Here is a 17,196-nt window from a genome sequence, read left to right on the forward strand (position 1 = left end):
TCGATGCCCTAACTAACCCCTTGGCTGAGGGCAGCCTGACAAACAAACAGAGATGTGGATCGAGAGCTGAGCGAGAGCAGCCGGATGCCCAAGGCCGTGTGGGGTGTGACTCCATGTACGTGGGAGGTCGGGAAAGGCAGAGGCCAAGGGGCTGGGGGGGGGGGGGGGGGCTCGCGGCGGCGGCCAAGGCTGGGTGAGCAAGGGGTGATGGTGGCTGGGCACGAGGCTTCCCTGGGTGATGGAAAAGTTCTGAGGCGATAATTGTGCAATTCGGTTAGTGCACTAATAACCATTAAACTGCACTTAGGCTGGGCAAATTTTTACAGTATGTAAATTCAAGTAAAGCTTTCTAAAAGAGATTTATGTGACAAGGTGAACGTTTTACTAAAGTTCCAGCTCCTAAAAGCATTTAATGAGCCGGTGAAAATGCTTCAATAAACCTTCTAAGTATTAAGGGCCCCGGGCCTAAGTCACCCAAGCTCTGTCCAGGCGACAGTCAGGCTGGACACAGAATCTCGTAAGCTCCACGGAGGACACACGGGCCTCGACCGCCTCGCGTGGAGGGGCACTCCCCACCGTCTCCCTCGTGAGAGTGTGGACTGAGGCTCGCTGGACGCGGCACCGATCAGAGGGGGAAACACCGAGACCATGGCCGCCTTAGAACATCTCCCTGATTCTGATTCCCACTTGTAGGATGGAAAGAAGAAATACACAAATACATGCAAAAAAAGAGTATAAACGACACTCCTCACGATCACATTCAGGACCAGTGTCGGTTACTGGCCCGCCAGGTCTTGGCTGAGTCGACACCACGAAGCCCCGGAAGTCTGGCTGGACCCACACTGTAGTCTCATTCTCCACTACCACCCCACCCGCAACACACACACACACACACACACACACACACACACAAAACGGCCAGCTGCCAGCCAGAAAGCAGAGCAAATTCCACGTTTGTTTGGGGGAGGACATTCTTTGGCAAAAGAATTCCGTTCCTCCTACTTCATTCTGCGGGGAGGACAGGCAGAAATAAATTGGAGGAAAGCCCTACCCTTCCTCCCTGGGGACGCCTCCCTTCAGCAGCACTGCCATCTGCAAAGACACTTAAGCAGCAGAGGACCTGAGGGACTGCGCTGGCCCAGGGCCCAAGGACACAGCAGATGAAAGGCCCTACCCTCAAGGAGTTTACAGCGGGCACTGGAATTTGAGTAAACAGCGAGACATCAATCTGCCCATGGGCAGGGGGCAGGAGGCAGGTGAGGGAGCCAACGCGCTTCTCTTGAGGCTGCAGGAATCTCCCTTCGGGCCCTCGTTTCCCCTACACCGGTATCCACCCCCGGAACCCCAGAGCGCTGTCTGCCAGGCCTACACGCCATCTGCACAACTCGCTTCTTACTATGCTCCTAAAAACCACTTAGCCGTTTTTACCTTGCCTCACCCGAAGCAGTCAACAGACACGTGAAATCCACAGGTTCAGGGTCATATGTACATTTTTTTTTTTTTTTCAAATATTTACTGACATCCGCCTCACTGTGAAGTTCTTTTTAAAAAAAAATCTGTCCCTGAACCACTGGATGTCATCCCGCGCGACCCTTGAACGAAAACACAATCCTGTGGGTGTAGATGGAGGCCCCTCGGGCTGGTTGCGAAAGAGCACACAGCCAGCCAGGCACGTTCAGCACACAGCCGGTCCAGCCCAGGCCTGCTCGGCTTCCACGTCCACGGTGGCTCGTCTTCTGCACGAGGACCCCCAGATGCGGGACTGCTGAATGCCACTGGGGTGCAGAGCTCAGGTCAAGCCACTCACCTCTCTGCGCTCCGACGGGCACACGAACGTGATGGTCACTGCCGGGCTGTGGCCATCGCAGAAGTCTGGCTGGCCGGCCCCTTCCTTCACGTAACTCAGGACGAGCCTGGAGATGCACACGTCGGGGAGAGAGTGGGGGTGAGCAACGCAGACATCACAGCCCTCATTCTGCCCTCAGCACCCTCATTCAGGCGAGAGGAGAACAGATGCAGGTCACAGACATAAAAGAAACCACAGGACAGACTCAGTCGCGTTTATTTTCATTTGGGGGACATAAAATTTAAGTGAACTTCAATGACTGCTGTACTTTCTCAAAAAACAAACAAAACCAAAAAAAAAGTCAAATAATCACCATGTAAACTTAAGTTCTTAGAAAAGCTGTCGGGAGGACAAGGAACAAAATCATAAACCATCTAACAAAACAAAACAAACACAGCCCAGCTGGCCAAGTGCGTTTCAGCCCACGAGGCTGCACGACCACTTCCTCTCTAAATGACAACTTTTCAGTGCAAACCGAGGACTTTCTTTTTTAAACCTGATGACCGCCCAGAGCACTGGCCACATGGCCTCCCACTGGCAGGCAGACAGACCGTGGAAAGGCCCGTGGGGTGCTGGCCTTGCTATAGGCTGTGGCCACGGAGGCACCAAAAACAGACGACCTTCCTGGTCTCTGAAGGTGACCTCGGGTTTTCGCTCCATGCCCATGCTCTCCAGAGTCCTCTCCAGCTCCTGCCAGCAGGAAGAAGAGCCCGTTTATCACTTGAAGACAGGGCGAGAGGCTGAACTCTGCCCCCGCAAATTTCACAAGCGGAAGCCCCGATGCCCAGCACCCCCAACGTGACTGTATTTGGACACGGGGGGCCTTGGAGGAGAGGATGAAGATGAGGTCGCTGGAGTGGGCCCCTGAGACAGGAAAGCTGTCCTTATAAGGACAGGGGCTCAGGACACAGACACACAGGCGGAAGACCATGAAGGGACATGGGGAGGAGGCAGCCGTCCACAAGCTGAGACCAAGGGTCTCAGGAGGAGCCCCTCACCATGCCCCCCGCAGACATCTCGGCCTCCAGAGCTGAGAGGGAGCTAGAGGAGCTGCCTGGGCATCCTGCAGCCCTTTGCTTGGGCGGCCCTGGCAGGCGAACACGCGAGCACACGTGGGAATCTCCTAGCATGCTTCAATTTAGGTCACGTGCCAGTGTTTTCTGGGGACAGAGTGCAGTCTATAATTGCACACGCTGACACACCACGAGTTCCAGACGGGAGCAGGTGCAACGAGACATCTACCAAAGGGCCCCGGGAACAGAGAGTGGATAAAAATCCTTGCTCCAAGTTCAGGACGTGGTCACGTGGGACCCACCGGAGAGAGCAAGCTCTCTGCCGAGCCAGGGGCAAACACAAGTCAGGAGGAGAGCGTCTGTCAACAGCAGGGCTCCTTAAGAGAAAATGAACCACCCCTGCCGGAAGCTAGGGGGCCCATGGCGGGCTAGGGGGCCCACCGGACCCCAGTCGGGAAACAAACTGTACCCAGAAGAACAATGGCAAAGTGGCCCTCCTGCCGCTTGCCCTCTAGGACTGTTTTTTTTTAAAGAAGAGATAAAACTATGGACATAAAACCAATGTCAGGGGTGATGAAGCAGGGAAGACACTCAAACACACCATGAGGTAGTGGCAAGCTCATAAAATGGAAACCATATGGATGGATGCGGGCTGCATCGCGATAAACGTGTTCCTGCTCTAAGAAAGAAATGATTAGAAAGTCACCAAGAATGTGCGACTCAAGCAACGACCAGTAAGTTTACAAGCACGTGTGAAGCAGTAGTCACTTGGCAAGGCCTTTCTCAAGCCCTGCTGAAAAGGGGTATTCTTGCAGCTTCCCTGAAAAAGCCAGGCTCTTGCTGAGGACTGCCCCTGCCAGCAGCAGACTGACCTGTCATTGTTCACGAGCTTCAGCCCCTCCTGGGGCCGGCCCACGTCGAACGCGCGGTCCCCTCTCACCAGGCAGGCGGCCGCGCCGGTGGGACACACGCGCACTTGCGGACTCGAGGCCCGGAGCACTTCTGGAAGAGGTAACATGTGACACTGCATCAGACCACGCGCTGGGCGCAGCAATCACACTCAAACCTTGGGTCCAGGGGCTCTTGTAAAAACTGTCAAATTTTATTAAAGTCTCCAATATAAGGTAATCAAAATTTGGAAACAAGGACAAGTAGGATCCCATCCCAAGACTGTGGGCAAGCCAAGGCCCACTCTGAAAGTGGACAACGGGATGAGCTCTCTGCCCGGCCGGGCAGCTGGGAAGCGAGGATGCAACACTGGAATGCTGGCGCTGCCCCTGGTCCGCAGGAGCGGCTGGGAAGCAGGGACACGGGACGTGGCTGGTGGCTAAGGGATGTACCCCTTCCTCCCGGAGCCACGGGAACCCTACGGTGCCAGGGCAAAGGCACTGAAGCCTCCGAAGAAATCTTTCCCCCACTCCCACACCCGACGCCCTCAGACGCAGACCTATGTCCCTGCAGACATTGATGAACAGAGATGTGTCTGGGTCAGAGTCGTCCACCAAGTAAGCACCACTGGTCTTGATCAGTGGGTTTAAATCGTGCTTCTTGAGCTCTCTGTCGAAAGCGTAACAGGGCACCTGGGAGAGAGAAGGGAGAAGGAGGGGCTTCCACACATGCCTTGGGGTGCGGGGGGAGCAGGGGTGAGGCGAAGCCTGTGACCTCCGCCACATGACACCGGGCTCCATGCCTCAGGGTCTCCAATGAGGCCCCCGAGGACGGCATAATCAAGGCCTGCAGGGCTCTGGCTGCTCCCGTGAGCATCTCCTGCCTGCTCCTTTCCTCCCTGCCACACGGTCCGTTCCCACCAGGGTCCTCACTCACGGCTCCCTGTCCCTACCCTCCCTTAGCAACCACCTCACATCACCCTGGCAGCAAGTCCTCTCCTGCCTGCAATGATCTCTTTTAAGGGGGCCTCTAGGTTCCAGCTTCCATGTACCCGACTCTGAGCCAACATCTCTACAACCACCAGATCAACCCTTTAACAGTTCCACCAAGTCACAAGAGATTGTCACATACCGAGTGAAGTTAAGTCAGACAGAGGAGAAATATTGTATGACATGCCTGATGTGCAGAATCTAAAAAGACACGATGCAGCTCAGGTGACTTACAAAACAGACTCACAGACTTAAGACAATGAACTTACGGTTGCCGGGAAGGACGGAGGGAGGGAGGGTGAGGGAGTTTGAGATCGACACTTACACCCTGCTGAATTTAAAGTGGACCAACAACAAGGACCTGCTGTACAGCACGGGGAACTCGGCTCAACGTCCTGTGGCTGCCTGGATGGGAGGGGAGTTTGGGGGAGAATGGGTACCTGTGTATATATGCCTGAGTCCCTTCGCTATTCACTGAAACCATCACAGTGATGTTGATCAGCTATTCCTCAATATAAAATAAAAAGTTTAAAAAGGAGAAACTAAAAAAAAAAATTTTTTTTTAAATAAAACAAAATTCCCTCGAGTCACATCACTCCTGCTCAAAATCCACCAGGGGAGGGGAGTTTGGGGGAGAATGGGTACAGGTATATATATATGGCTGAGTCCCTTAGTCAGCTATTCTTCAATATAAAAGAGTTTAAAAAGAAAAAACTTTTTTTTTTTAATGTAAAATTCCCTTGAGTTACACCACTCCTGCTCAAAATCCACCAGCGGCTGCTTCCCATCACCATGAGGGTGCGATCCCAGCTTCTCCATTGTCTCCGACCCTGGGGACCACTCCACACAGTCACACTGGCCTCGAGGGGCACTTCAGCCCAGGGAAGTGACGCTGCCTCTGCCTGGAATAGTCCCTGGTATCCCCTCTCACCTTGCTCAGGCCCCGGGGGAAGCGTCACCTGCTTGGCGTGGCCTTTTCAACATCTCCAGCTCTCTCTGCGCCTCCTCTACCCTTTTTCTTCATTGCACTGGTGTCTGTCACCAGACACCTCCACCTGCTAACGTGCAAGTGAGCTCCTGAGGACAGGGGGGCTTTGTCACTGCTGTGGCCCCAATCAAGGCTCAGGACATGGCCTGGAGCCTGAAGTTCCTCCTCTGGGCATCTGGCCCACGCTTGTGAGTGTGTGTTAGACGTTCAGTCACCTCTGACTCTGCCACCCCAGGGACTGTATCTCACCAGGCTCCTCTGTCCACAGGGTTCTCCAGGAAAAGAATACTGGAGTGGGTTGCCATGCCCTTCTCTAAGGGATAATCCTGACCCAGGGATTGAACCCAGGTCTTCTGCATTGGCAGGTAGATTCTTTACCATCTGAGTCACCAGGGAAGCCCTACTGGATTCTAACTCACACGTACTCTCTCATCTCTATAAAAGAATGGCCTCTGTTTTTAAAAAATCGAGAACTAAACCAAACCCCTGCATTGTACACTTCAAATATGTGCAATTTTATTTGTGAATTACACCTCAATAAAACTGGTGGCGGGGAGGAAAAAGGGGTCCGGGGGAAGGTTACACATGAAACCCATTACAGCGGGCAAGACCCTGTGCTTTCCAAGCTCCACCAAACTCTGAAGGCAAAGCGGCCAAACCCACAGGTGTGCCCCTGAGTAAATGCCTGGTCACCAAGTTTATGTAAAACAGCCCCCAAATCTCAGCTGCAAAGTAATACACCACATCATTTTAATTGCCTTAGCCAAGAAATATTCTAAAATCTCATGTTCTCTGCAAATCATTTCAAAGGATCGATAGTCTGTTTCATCATTTCCACTGGGTAATTTTCCTTAAACTGTTCGTTTGGAAAACTAAAGCTATTCACAGGCAGGTTCATTTACAAAGGTTAACTGCTTCATGTTAATGTTTAGCTTTTAAATGTTTCTCGGAAAGATGCTATCAACCCTGCAGGAATGCTCTGACCCACTAACCCTCTTCCCCTGTTCTGTTTGCAGAGACTTCAGAGAGAGCTACTGGATTAAACCCAAGGACTCGCACCCCCTCGGCGGGGGTGGGGGAGGGGGACCCAAACTCATGTCAACCAGACCCTTGGCGCAAAGCTTCCCGCTGCCTGCGACACTGACCATACAGCCCGATGCCAGCCAAGGAGGGCGGGCACAGGCACAGAGCGGGTTGAGGGCAGGAGGCCAGAAGCCACGCCTGGCACCACGTCCTGCCGAAAGGCCATCGAAGTGCAAGAGCGGGATGACTGCAGACCGTGACGAAGCTCCAGTGGAAGTAACCCACGTCCTTGATCCTGCAAATTCAAAGCTTGCCAGTCCCTAGCAGAGTAATATAGTCAACAGAAATGTGTTAACTCAGAGGAGGGGGATGGAATTGGGATGACTGGTGAGACAGGAGACAAGAAGCAACTTTCCAGCTACGAGATTAAGAGAGTAAGCAGGACAGCACCCAGCAGGCGGGGAGAGGGGCCACCTGCCTCAAACTAGCTCTGTGTCACCCCAAGGCTAGATGGATCCCCATGAGCCAGGCCTGTAGACCCCCCCAGCTCAAGGCCACAAGCAACTGCTGGCCGTGTCTCAACTCCAGGAAGGAACAGGAGACACGCCCGATGCTGCGCCCCCCAGAATTGGAGCGAGCGTCGGAAAAACAAGCAAGGCTCCTGGGGAGAGTCCTCCCACTTCCTGCTCCACTGAGCCGAGCAATGGAGACATTCATCAGCCCCGGGAATGCGGCGGCCGGCAAAGGGGGTCTCTGCCAGCTCCACACACAGCACACTGAGTCACCCTTGTTAACGGTGTACATCTGTACATTAACCATATTTATGCAACTCCGCTAGGACCACATGCTTGCCAGGACTGCGTTTTCTGTGTTCCCTAGGGGTGGAATGGTAGGGGGTGTGTGTCCACAATCTTGTAAAGAAATTACCATCTAAGAGGACTCCACCGGGATCCACTGAGCAAAGCATGACACAGGTGGGTTTAGACGGCACTTTCTGGAGCCCACCCCCGGCCCATGCTCTCTGCCCATCACTCCATTCTAAATCTGATGAAGCCAAAACAACAGAAGCAATGAGGAGACACTAAGAACGGGTGGAGATCAGACCACGTGGCCACTAAATCAAGTCTAGGTTTTTGTTTTTTTTAAAGAGGAATGATGAGTGTTTCTACATTTAATGTAATTTTTGAAGTTATATTATAGCCTATATGATGCAATCAAATCCTACTGAAGACAAAAAAAAGGGAATATGCTTTCCTATGACTTGCAGGGGGTGACAGCAACACTCCTGCGGCAGCCATCAGGCTCTCGTGTGTGTCAGTCGCTCGGTCGTATCTGACTCTCTGCAATTCCATGGACTGCGTGAACTGAACCCCCCAGGCTCCTCTGCCCATGGGATTCTCCAGGCAAGGATACTGGAGTGGGTAGCCATTCCCTTCTCCAGAGGATCTTCCCTACCCTGGGATCAAACCTGGGTCTCCCACGTTGCAGGTAGACTCTTTACCAACTGAGCTGCCAGGAAAGCATCAGGGTCTTGTGTTCTTTCTACTCGTCTATACCTAAGGCAGAGTAGATGTCCTTCACACCTTCAGTCTATGGGCTCCCTGAACGCAACAGCGTTTTCACAATGTAATGACATTCCTGACGCTGAGCCCCTCCAGAGAGGAAAACTCAACAGATAAAAAGCCCTGCCGCCAACCAGGCCCAAAGAAAAGGTCACTGGGAGCAAATCAACATTCCCCCTGCATCTTTCGATCAGCTTCTGAGAAGTTAAACATAACTTTTGAGAAAAACATAGGCTCTAATCTCCCCATTTCCTCCCCCCAAAACGACTCAGGTCCAGGGTCAGCACCCTCGTTCTGTAAACATGTTAGGCTTTATGAGTGACGTAGGTCTCTGCTGTGTATTCTCGGCTTTTTTTTAACAATCCTATAAAAATGTAAAAAAACAATCTTAGGTCTGAGGCTGCACAAACACAGGATGCAGTTTGTGACTTCTTGACCTACAAACACAAAGAAAACCAAAAACAAGTCACCATTTCTTTCTTTGGGGAAGTAATTATTCTTTAGGTGGTGGGAGACAACTGTCAGTTCAGCAAAGCAAGGTAAAAGAGAGACTCGGTTAGAACAGGAAAAACGGGGGTAATAACTATTGCTTGGAGAGTCAGAGACCAAGAGAACCTCCATGGGGCCTGGGGTCTCCTGGGAAAGCAGAAGGCACTTCACACTGGTTCAAGTATGCTTTACCTGCCGCTAACGCAATATTGGCAGAGTCTAACCTAAGTTGTTAAATGCAAAGTTTAAATCTGACCCATCTCCTACTAGTGTTATTTCATTAGATCTTCTTTGCTTCCACAGTTTGAACTTCCTTCCCATTGAACGTTCCTTATACACAGGAGGCACTCCGACTATCTTTTCTTTTAGAGATGGCCACATCTGAAGAATCGGTGACAGCTCAGTATTTGTAACTTAACATGGCTTTTTAAAAAAAAAGATACAAACGTCTCTTTTTGCCCTTCTTAAATGACAACGTATTAGGCCATCAGATAAATGACAGATTACTCCCATAACTGATCACTCCCAGTTCCTAGCTCCTAAGAGGGTCTCTGAACTCAACTCTACAGAACAGAAAGCGAATAGAGAAAAAAGAGAATGCTCAACCCAGGAAGACTATTGCCTGGGTGAACACAGGAAAGCCACCTTGAAATCCCGGGATGCTACAACTGCAGAGGAAAGGGCCCTCTGCCCCCTCCACTGCCAGGGAAAAGTCAGAGGCTATAGGTTAGAGAGGATGGTGCTTCATCGATCACCAGGAACACGAGCCAGATACCAGAGAAACAAGGGAAGTAGTGACAGTCATCTGGCCTCTGAGGTGAGCTGGCAACGAATGTAAGGGCCAGGCACACCTGACCTGGATCCAAGATGCATTCAGAAGCCACTCCCAGGCCAAGGAGATGGTCTCTGCAGGCAGTGTGGTGATCTAAACCCCAAAGTCAACTCGAGACTTAGTTCTTGAGATGCATGGCATCAGACACCAGGAAATCACTTGCTCTACGCGAGTGAGCCATTCCATTTCCAGTCCGTCCTGTATGTTAAAACACCCTGTGCTAAAAGTAAGAACCATCCAGGACAAATTATCAAGGAAATCATGCGGTGTGCATGTGCGTGTGTGTGTCAGCTGCTCAGTTACATCTGACTCTTTGTGACCCCAAGGACTGTAGCCTGCCAGGCTCCTCTGTCCATGGGATTCTTCAGGCAAGAATAACTACAGTGGGTTGCTGTTTCCTTCTCTAGGAGTTCTTCCCAACCCAGGGATCGAACCCAGATCTCCTGCATTGCAGGCAGATCTGAGCTATCAGGGAAGCCCAAATCATATGGTCTCTGCTCAAACGGAGTTTGAAAACCAAAAAGAGACTTCTACCTCAAAAGGTATGTGTCTGCACTTCAAACACTAAAGGTCCCAGAATGTAGTTCACAAGCATGTAACCCTGAAGGGCCCTTGTTACCTCTTTATTCGCTTTAAATATATCCTTCTTGCAGGCTGCAGTAGTCCTCCACTCGAAGTAATGCACACAATCTGTTGCAGTTACAAACTCGGGAGTTCCCTATTTTTAAAAGAAGTAAAAATAAGTTAGCATACTGCGTATTATAAAGTGCTCCTTTTCTAAAGTTAGAAACCATGAAGGCTAACAAAAAATTTTAAACTAGCAGCAGTGGGCGGGGGGGTAGTTAACACACAACTGTTTTAGTTAACAAGGTCAGCCGAGTGAGAAGTTCCCAAACTCAAAACTTCTGAGACAAAAACTTCATAAAATCATGATGGAATTTGGCTCTAACTGATCCAAAACTGTTCTACTGCCCCAGCTATGCAAGTACAGTAAGCTCATGGGAAGTAATCCTTGCAGACCTTCCACTCTCAAACTCCAAATGTTCTCTGAACCAAATGCCAGCAAAACCAAAGCCAGAAAATGTGACCTCATGCTTCCTGGAAGCCGACGGAGGAGGCCCATCTGGACCTGACCGAGCTCATGCACCGGCCTTCCTTAAACGCCCCCACACTGGAGGGGGGCCCCTTCTAACAGACGGGGACCAGCGATGACCACGGTGTGGCTGGTTGATAAGACCCAGCGGGAACTTACCCCTACACTCCACTGAGCAAGCCTAAGGAGCTCTGCAAATTCTGGTTCTTTAGCATGAACACAGAACTCCTCAAGAAAAGTTAGTTAAAATTCAAACGACAGCTTACTCTGTAACTCAGACCTCCAGATTTCATACCACTGCAAACAGATTATTTCCCAAAGTTTCAACATGGACAAGAGTGCAACAATCTGGTCCAAAATTAACAATACTGAGTTATTTTTCAAGTTCTTCACACAAGACAGGATGGGCTTAAAAATGCAACAGTCAGAGCACCAAATTCTAAATATGATATTTTAAAGCAATCTGGTAGCCACGTGAGCTTCCCTCTCTCCGATTTTTCTAAACACTTGGATTCTTACTCTGATTACAGAACACTCGTAGAACACGTACACACATCGTTTTTCCTAAAAGCTAGCTATCATTTGCTGAGAGTCCCTTTCTGAACAGTAAAGACTGAAACTAAAATATCACATACAATACGCAGAGAGTGAGGACAAACGTCATGCTTTAAACAATTATGTTCCATTTCAACACTAGTAATACCCCGAAAGTTGGGCACCCCATTACCCACTGGCCAAGGTTTCTTCTTGATAGATGTCAGTTTGTCCAATTTAATGTAAATGAGAAAAAAAAAAAAAAACACTTTAAGAAGCAAACACGCTGCCCTGAAAACTATCAAAAGAAAATGCAGAAAGAAAAAAAAAATTATGCCTGCAACATAAACATTAAACAGAGCTTTGAGTTTAAACACACTAATCTTTACATTGTCCTTGTACACAGGATGTGGGTCAAGTTTCACTTAAACATTGTAACTATAGGCTTAGGATTTGCTTACTTATTGGTTTTTAATGATGGTGGTCATTTGGTTGGGGTTTCTGTTTATCTGTTTGCTTGAGTTTTTAATTTTACTCACTTACTTGTCTTAGAATACCAGTACAGCAAGAACGCCCCAGGGACAAATGTTTTTAAAAGAAAGATTATGAAGTGACTCCGCATGGACTCACCAAGGTTTTCCCACATAAGAAGGTGATGCTACTCTGAATTTTGTGATTCTGCTGCTTACAGTCCACTGTTGTGTTAAATTCCAGAAGAGATCTGCTTGCGGTTTTCAAAAGAGAGTCACCTATTCGGAGAGAAAAGAGCATGAACAAGCTAGAAGACATTCCTAACCAAAAGCTATTTCCAAGTACGAGCAAACTAAAAATGGCACTGTAGTTCATCTGAAAAGTTTATAAGCTTACAAAGTGCCCTGTCCCAAGAATCCTCTGTCTCAGGAATGCCATCCTCGCCCCACCTCCTGCTGTTCAAGCCCCAAACAAAATGACACGAAGTCCTATCTTTCTCTCATCTGTCAACATGGGCAAGTTCCAGCACTTCTACCTTCTTCTCAAATCCATCCACGTCTCTCCATCTCTACAACGACTGCAACCACTGGCACCCGTGTTCTGGCTACAGCCTCTTAATGGGACCCCTTGCCTCCAACTCCTGTCTTGTCCCTCACCATCCTCCCTTTCCCACCCATCTTGCACCAGTCTGATCTTCAAAAACATAAATCAGAATATATAGTGTGGCTGATGAAATCCTTCTATAACTTCATACATACACACTGTAAAAACAAAAATTTTTAGAACAGTCCACAAATCGGGGTGATCACTTCTCAGTTTGCCTGAGATATTATTATAATAAAAAAAATCTATATAGTATCAGGGATGATAGTTGGCACAAGAACAGACAGACTGGAACAGACATCAAGACACCAGAACAGAGAGCACAGACATCAGGGTTCTTGAGTCAAACTTTGATATACAAGGTATCAAGTCAGTGAGCAAAGAGACTGTTCAGTAGATAAAACTGGAAACAAAATAGCAATCTGCACTGGCAAAAAGATAACTGAATCCCCACTTACCATTGTATACAAAAATGAACTCTAAATGGATTAAAAGATGTAAACATGAGAAACCAAATTCTCTTAATAAAATATATACATAGTTATCTTTTAAATTCTAATGCAGCAAAATATTGAAGACTCAAAAGCATTAACTAACTACCAAAAAAATTTTAAACTTGACTTTTTATTAAGTTTAAAAGTTTACATTCATCAAAAAGTACCTTGAGGAAAACAGAAACAAATTATAAACTAGCCAATACATTGAGCTGGCAAAGAACTAGCATCAAGAATATATATACTCATACACAAAAACAAAATCATTTTTTATAATTTTAGGAAAGAAAAGGAAACGAATGACCTCTGAGAGAAAACGCTGAGAGGAAAAAGGGGAAAACCCACACCAAGTCATAGTATGGCGATTTCGATATCAAAGGCAAAGAGAAAATTCTAAAGCTTCTAGAGGGAAAGAATTTATCACATGCAATAGATAACTTAATATGAAATGGGCAAGACATGATCAGACAGAAGAAAAACATCTTCATAAATACAAAGAGATGTTCAACATCACTGGTGATCAAGACCACATGGCATACCAAACCCAGCCATTATATGGACAAAAATTAAGTACCAAATGTTGAAGAAGAGACAGCCCAGAGCTCTCCTGTGTTGCAGGTGGAAGTATGAACTGGTTTAACCAGTACATAAGTTGTCATGGCACTGAGTCCTACCACTGAACATTCACATACCCTATGCCTTAGCTAGTCAACTCTTAGGTAAATACAGAAACAAAAGCCACAAATAAAGATATATATATATAACAAGAAACATGTAAAAGAATATCTCGTGTTCTTCACACTAGTGAAAACCTGGAAACAACTCAAATGCCCATCAAAAGAAGCGTGGATAAATTAACCCTGCTAAACCTACACAATACTACAACATAGGTGTCAGAGGAATAAATCAGGGAAAGACAACAATACAGCTGTTTTTTTAGCAATATGCTGTTACCACTTAAGCTCCTCCAAAACTACACATTGCATGATATACACTTTTTATTAAGTTAAAAACACCATATACAGCCAGACAGACTCTGACTAGAGTAAGAGAGAAAAAAAGGAAATGTTGGTATACAGGATGTGGGCAAATGATTACCTCCAGTGAAGAGAGACAGGAGCATGGAGAGAGAGTGGTTATTCTCAAGGTCCTAGATTTTGTGAAAGAAGGGTTTCATTGCATTATCCAAAACAACTAATTTAAAAAACACAACGGAAAAAAAAGATTAGCTCACAGACTAATGATGAGTGAGTGTCATGACCTCAGGATTACAACTGGTCTACTTTGATACCTACACCGGAGATCTTTAAGCAGGGGGAGAAGAAAAAACAAACAAAAAACAGAAAAAGAGGGGAAGGGGTAAAAATCTTAAGACGCCAATGGAGAGGAGATAATAATGGCTTTCAGGCCCCAAAGAACCAGACTTAACAGTACAGCGGTTCTCTGCCTTGCCTGTCTAAACCGCGGCAAAGGTTTGCCAGGATCGTTCTTCCGCGCCTAAAACTCCAGGAGGTCGCTCTGAAAAAAATTTTTTTTTCTCTCGCGACCCAACAGCCTCAGAGGCCTGCGGAGGAGGCTCCGGGACCACGGACAGCGCCCCGCGGCTCCGCCCACTGTGGGCGTGGCCAGGGAAGCTGGTGACGGGGCGGGGCCTCCCGCGCCCCAGCAGCGCCGCGCTCCAGGAGACTCGGGGCGCAGGAGGTGGCGGGGGAGGGGGGTGGGCGGGCTCGGCCAGTGGGAGGCGGTGCGCACAGCCGCCAGAAGGGGGCGCTTCCGGGCCGTGGCAGGGGGCGGGGGGAGCCCCCCAACCTTAAAGACCCTCCCCCCGCGCCTCTGTCCCCCCCAACGCGGCGGCCCCATCCGGCCCTATGCCCAGAGCTCCCGGGGGCGCCTCATAACTGCTGGGCTCGCCCTGCGCGCAGACCAGACAGGCCCTGGCCTTGAGCCGAGACAGACCGGCCGAGCTCCGCGGCCGCGGCGCTGGGGACAGCGGCGTCCCTCAGCGTCAGGCCCCATCGGCACCGCGCCCGCCCGCCCGTCCAGCCTGCCTGCAGCCCGCTCCTCCGCCTACTGGCCAGGACCGACTGCCCACCCCGGCACTCGGCAAGAGGCCGCGGTGCACCGCGGCAGCGCCCCCGCGGCAGACTCCCGCGGCACCCCGGCCAGCCTGGCCGTCCTCCCCGGACGAAGGCCGGGCGAGGACTGCGGGGCGGTGGCCAGCACGCCAGGCCCACGGCCAGCTCCCGAGGACGGCGCCAAATGGGCTGGGCCGCGCTCGCCGGGCCCGCCAGATCGCGCCGGGTCCTCCAGACCGCGCGCCGGGCCCGCCAGACCACGCTCTCCAGGCCGGGCGCGCCAGACCAGACCACACTGGCGGGGCCCCAGCAGACCAGACCGCGCCGGGTCCTCCAGGCCGCGCTCTCCAGGCCGGGTCCTCCAGACCGGGCTGCGCGCGCCGTGCCGGCCAGACCGCGGTCTCCCGGCAGGGCCCGCCAGACCAGGCCGCGTCCGCCCAGGCCCGCCAGGCCGCGCCGGGTCCTCCAGACCGCGCTCTCCAGGCCGGGTCCGCCAGACCGCGCTGGGTCCTCCAGACCGCGCGCTCGGCCAGCCGGACCGCGCCAGGCCCGCCAGACCGCGCGCGCCGGGTCCTCCAGACCACGCTCTCCAGGCCGGGTCCACCAGACCAGGCCGCACGCGCTGGGCCCGCCAGACCAGCTCGCACTCACCAGGCCCACCAGATCGCGCCGGGTCCTCCGGACCGCGCCAGACCGTGCGCTCCAGGTCCTCCAGACCACGGTCTCCAGGCCGGGTCCTCCACACGAGGCCACGCGCGCCAGGCCCACCAGACGGCGCTCTCCAGGCCGGGTCCGCCAGACCAGGCCGAGCTCTCCAGGCCAGGCCGCGCCGGGTCCTTCAGACCCTGCGCCCCGGGCCCACCAGGCCGCGCTCTCCAGGGCCCGCCAGGCCGCGCAGGGTCCTCCAGACGGCGCTCTCCAGGCCGGGTCCGCCAGACCAGGCCGAGCTCACCCGGGCCCACCAGACCAGACAGCACTGGCGAGACCCCACCAGACTAGACCGCGCCGGGTCCTCCAGGCCGCGCTCTCCAGGCCGGGTCCTCCAGACCAGGTCGCGCGTCCAGGGCCTGCCAGACCTGTCCGACCGCAGCCTCCAGGCCGAGCCCCCCAGACCGAGCCGCGCTCGCCTGGGCCCGCCAGACCAAACCGCACTTGCCGAGCCCGCCAGGCAGTGGCGGGTCCACCCGATCGCGGTCTCCAGGCCGGGGCCGCCAGACCGCGCCGGGTCCGCCAGACCACGCGCTGGGCCCTCCAGACAGCGCTCTCCAGGCCGGGCCCTCCAGGCCGCGCTCGCCCGGGCCCGCCAGACCAGGCCACGCTCACCCGGACCCGCCAGACCCGGCCACACGCTACCGGCCAGGCCCCGCGAGGTCCTCCCGACCCTGCACGCCAGGGCTCCCGCCAGGCCACGCTCGCCCGAGCCCGTCAGACCCAGCCACGCTCTGCAGCCCGGGCCGCGCCGGGTCCTCTCGACCCTGCGCGCCAGGGCGCCCGTCCGGCAGCGCTCGCCCGCGCCCGCCAGCCCCGGCCACGCGCCGCCGGCCAGGCCGCGCCGGGTCCTGCAGACCCTGCGCGCTCGGCCGCGCTCACCAGAGTCCGCCCGACCAGGCCGCGTGCCAGGCCGGCCGGGCCTCGCCTGCCGCCCTCGGCGCCCGCGGCCGAGCCCGGCCGAGCTCGCAACCCGACCTCGCTGAGGCTGCCCCGCCTGGCGACCGCGCCTCCGCCGGCGGCCACGGGGCCCAGCCTGCGGGCGCCGGGCCTTCTCAGCACCTTGCTCAGGGCCTGCCAGCCGGGCCGCTAGCCCTCTCCGACGTGCTCCGGCCAGGCCGCCCCCTCGCGGAACACACCCCGCTCTGTTGTATCGTGTCTTTCGACGTGTACTGTTTCGCGTGTTCTTCACCAAAAAGAGAACCCCCTGCCCAGCTCTCGCCTCCGCCTCCTGCCTCACCTTTCCGCTCCTCTTTCTATGAACACTCCAAAAAGAGATTTCTACTCTGGCTCCTGCCCGTTCAGACCCTCCCTCCCTCTCGCCTTGACCCCCGCCCCCCGCACTGGCCGCCCCCAAACCCCGGAGCCATGTGATTCGCTGCTTTCAGTTTCAAGTCTTTGCTCAAATGTCACTTTCTCAGCAACACCCACCCTGCTGAATATTCCTGAACACACACTCCCAAGGCCCCCTGGCGCTCCCGCCTTTCCCCTGTCTTTTCTACAGCATTCATCACGTCTTAATATCCCACTTAGCCACTGTCTTTCTTTCTTGTGTGCCTCCTTCTCCACTAGAATGTAAGGTCCGTGA

At 52.5% G+C, this 17,196-nt stretch overlaps 1 protein-coding gene across 1 annotated transcript in view; it reads right to left on the reverse strand.

The window, feature by feature from the left end:
* IGF2R (insulin like growth factor 2 receptor) overlaps positions 1 to 17,196 on the reverse strand; it is a 102,946-nt gene that overhangs the window by 62,685 nt on the left and 23,065 nt on the right. The window contains exons 3-7 of the mRNA XM_025294314.3: positions 11,888 to 12,006; positions 10,250 to 10,348; positions 4,307 to 4,439; positions 3,732 to 3,861; positions 1,808 to 1,913 (exon numbers count right to left, since the gene is read on the reverse strand). Coding sequence (XP_025150099.3) covers positions 1,808 to 1,913; positions 3,732 to 3,861; positions 4,307 to 4,439; positions 10,250 to 10,348; positions 11,888 to 12,006 — 587 coding nt within the window. The remainder of the gene's footprint in view (positions 1 to 1,807; positions 1,914 to 3,731; positions 3,862 to 4,306; positions 4,440 to 10,249; positions 10,349 to 11,887; positions 12,007 to 17,196) is intronic.

The sequence above is a fragment of the Bubalus bubalis genome, chromosome 10, assembly GCF_019923935.1.
Source record: "Bubalus bubalis isolate 160015118507 breed Murrah chromosome 10, NDDB_SH_1, whole genome shotgun sequence".
Lineage (NCBI taxonomy): Eukaryota > Metazoa > Chordata > Mammalia > Artiodactyla > Bovidae > Bubalus > Bubalus bubalis.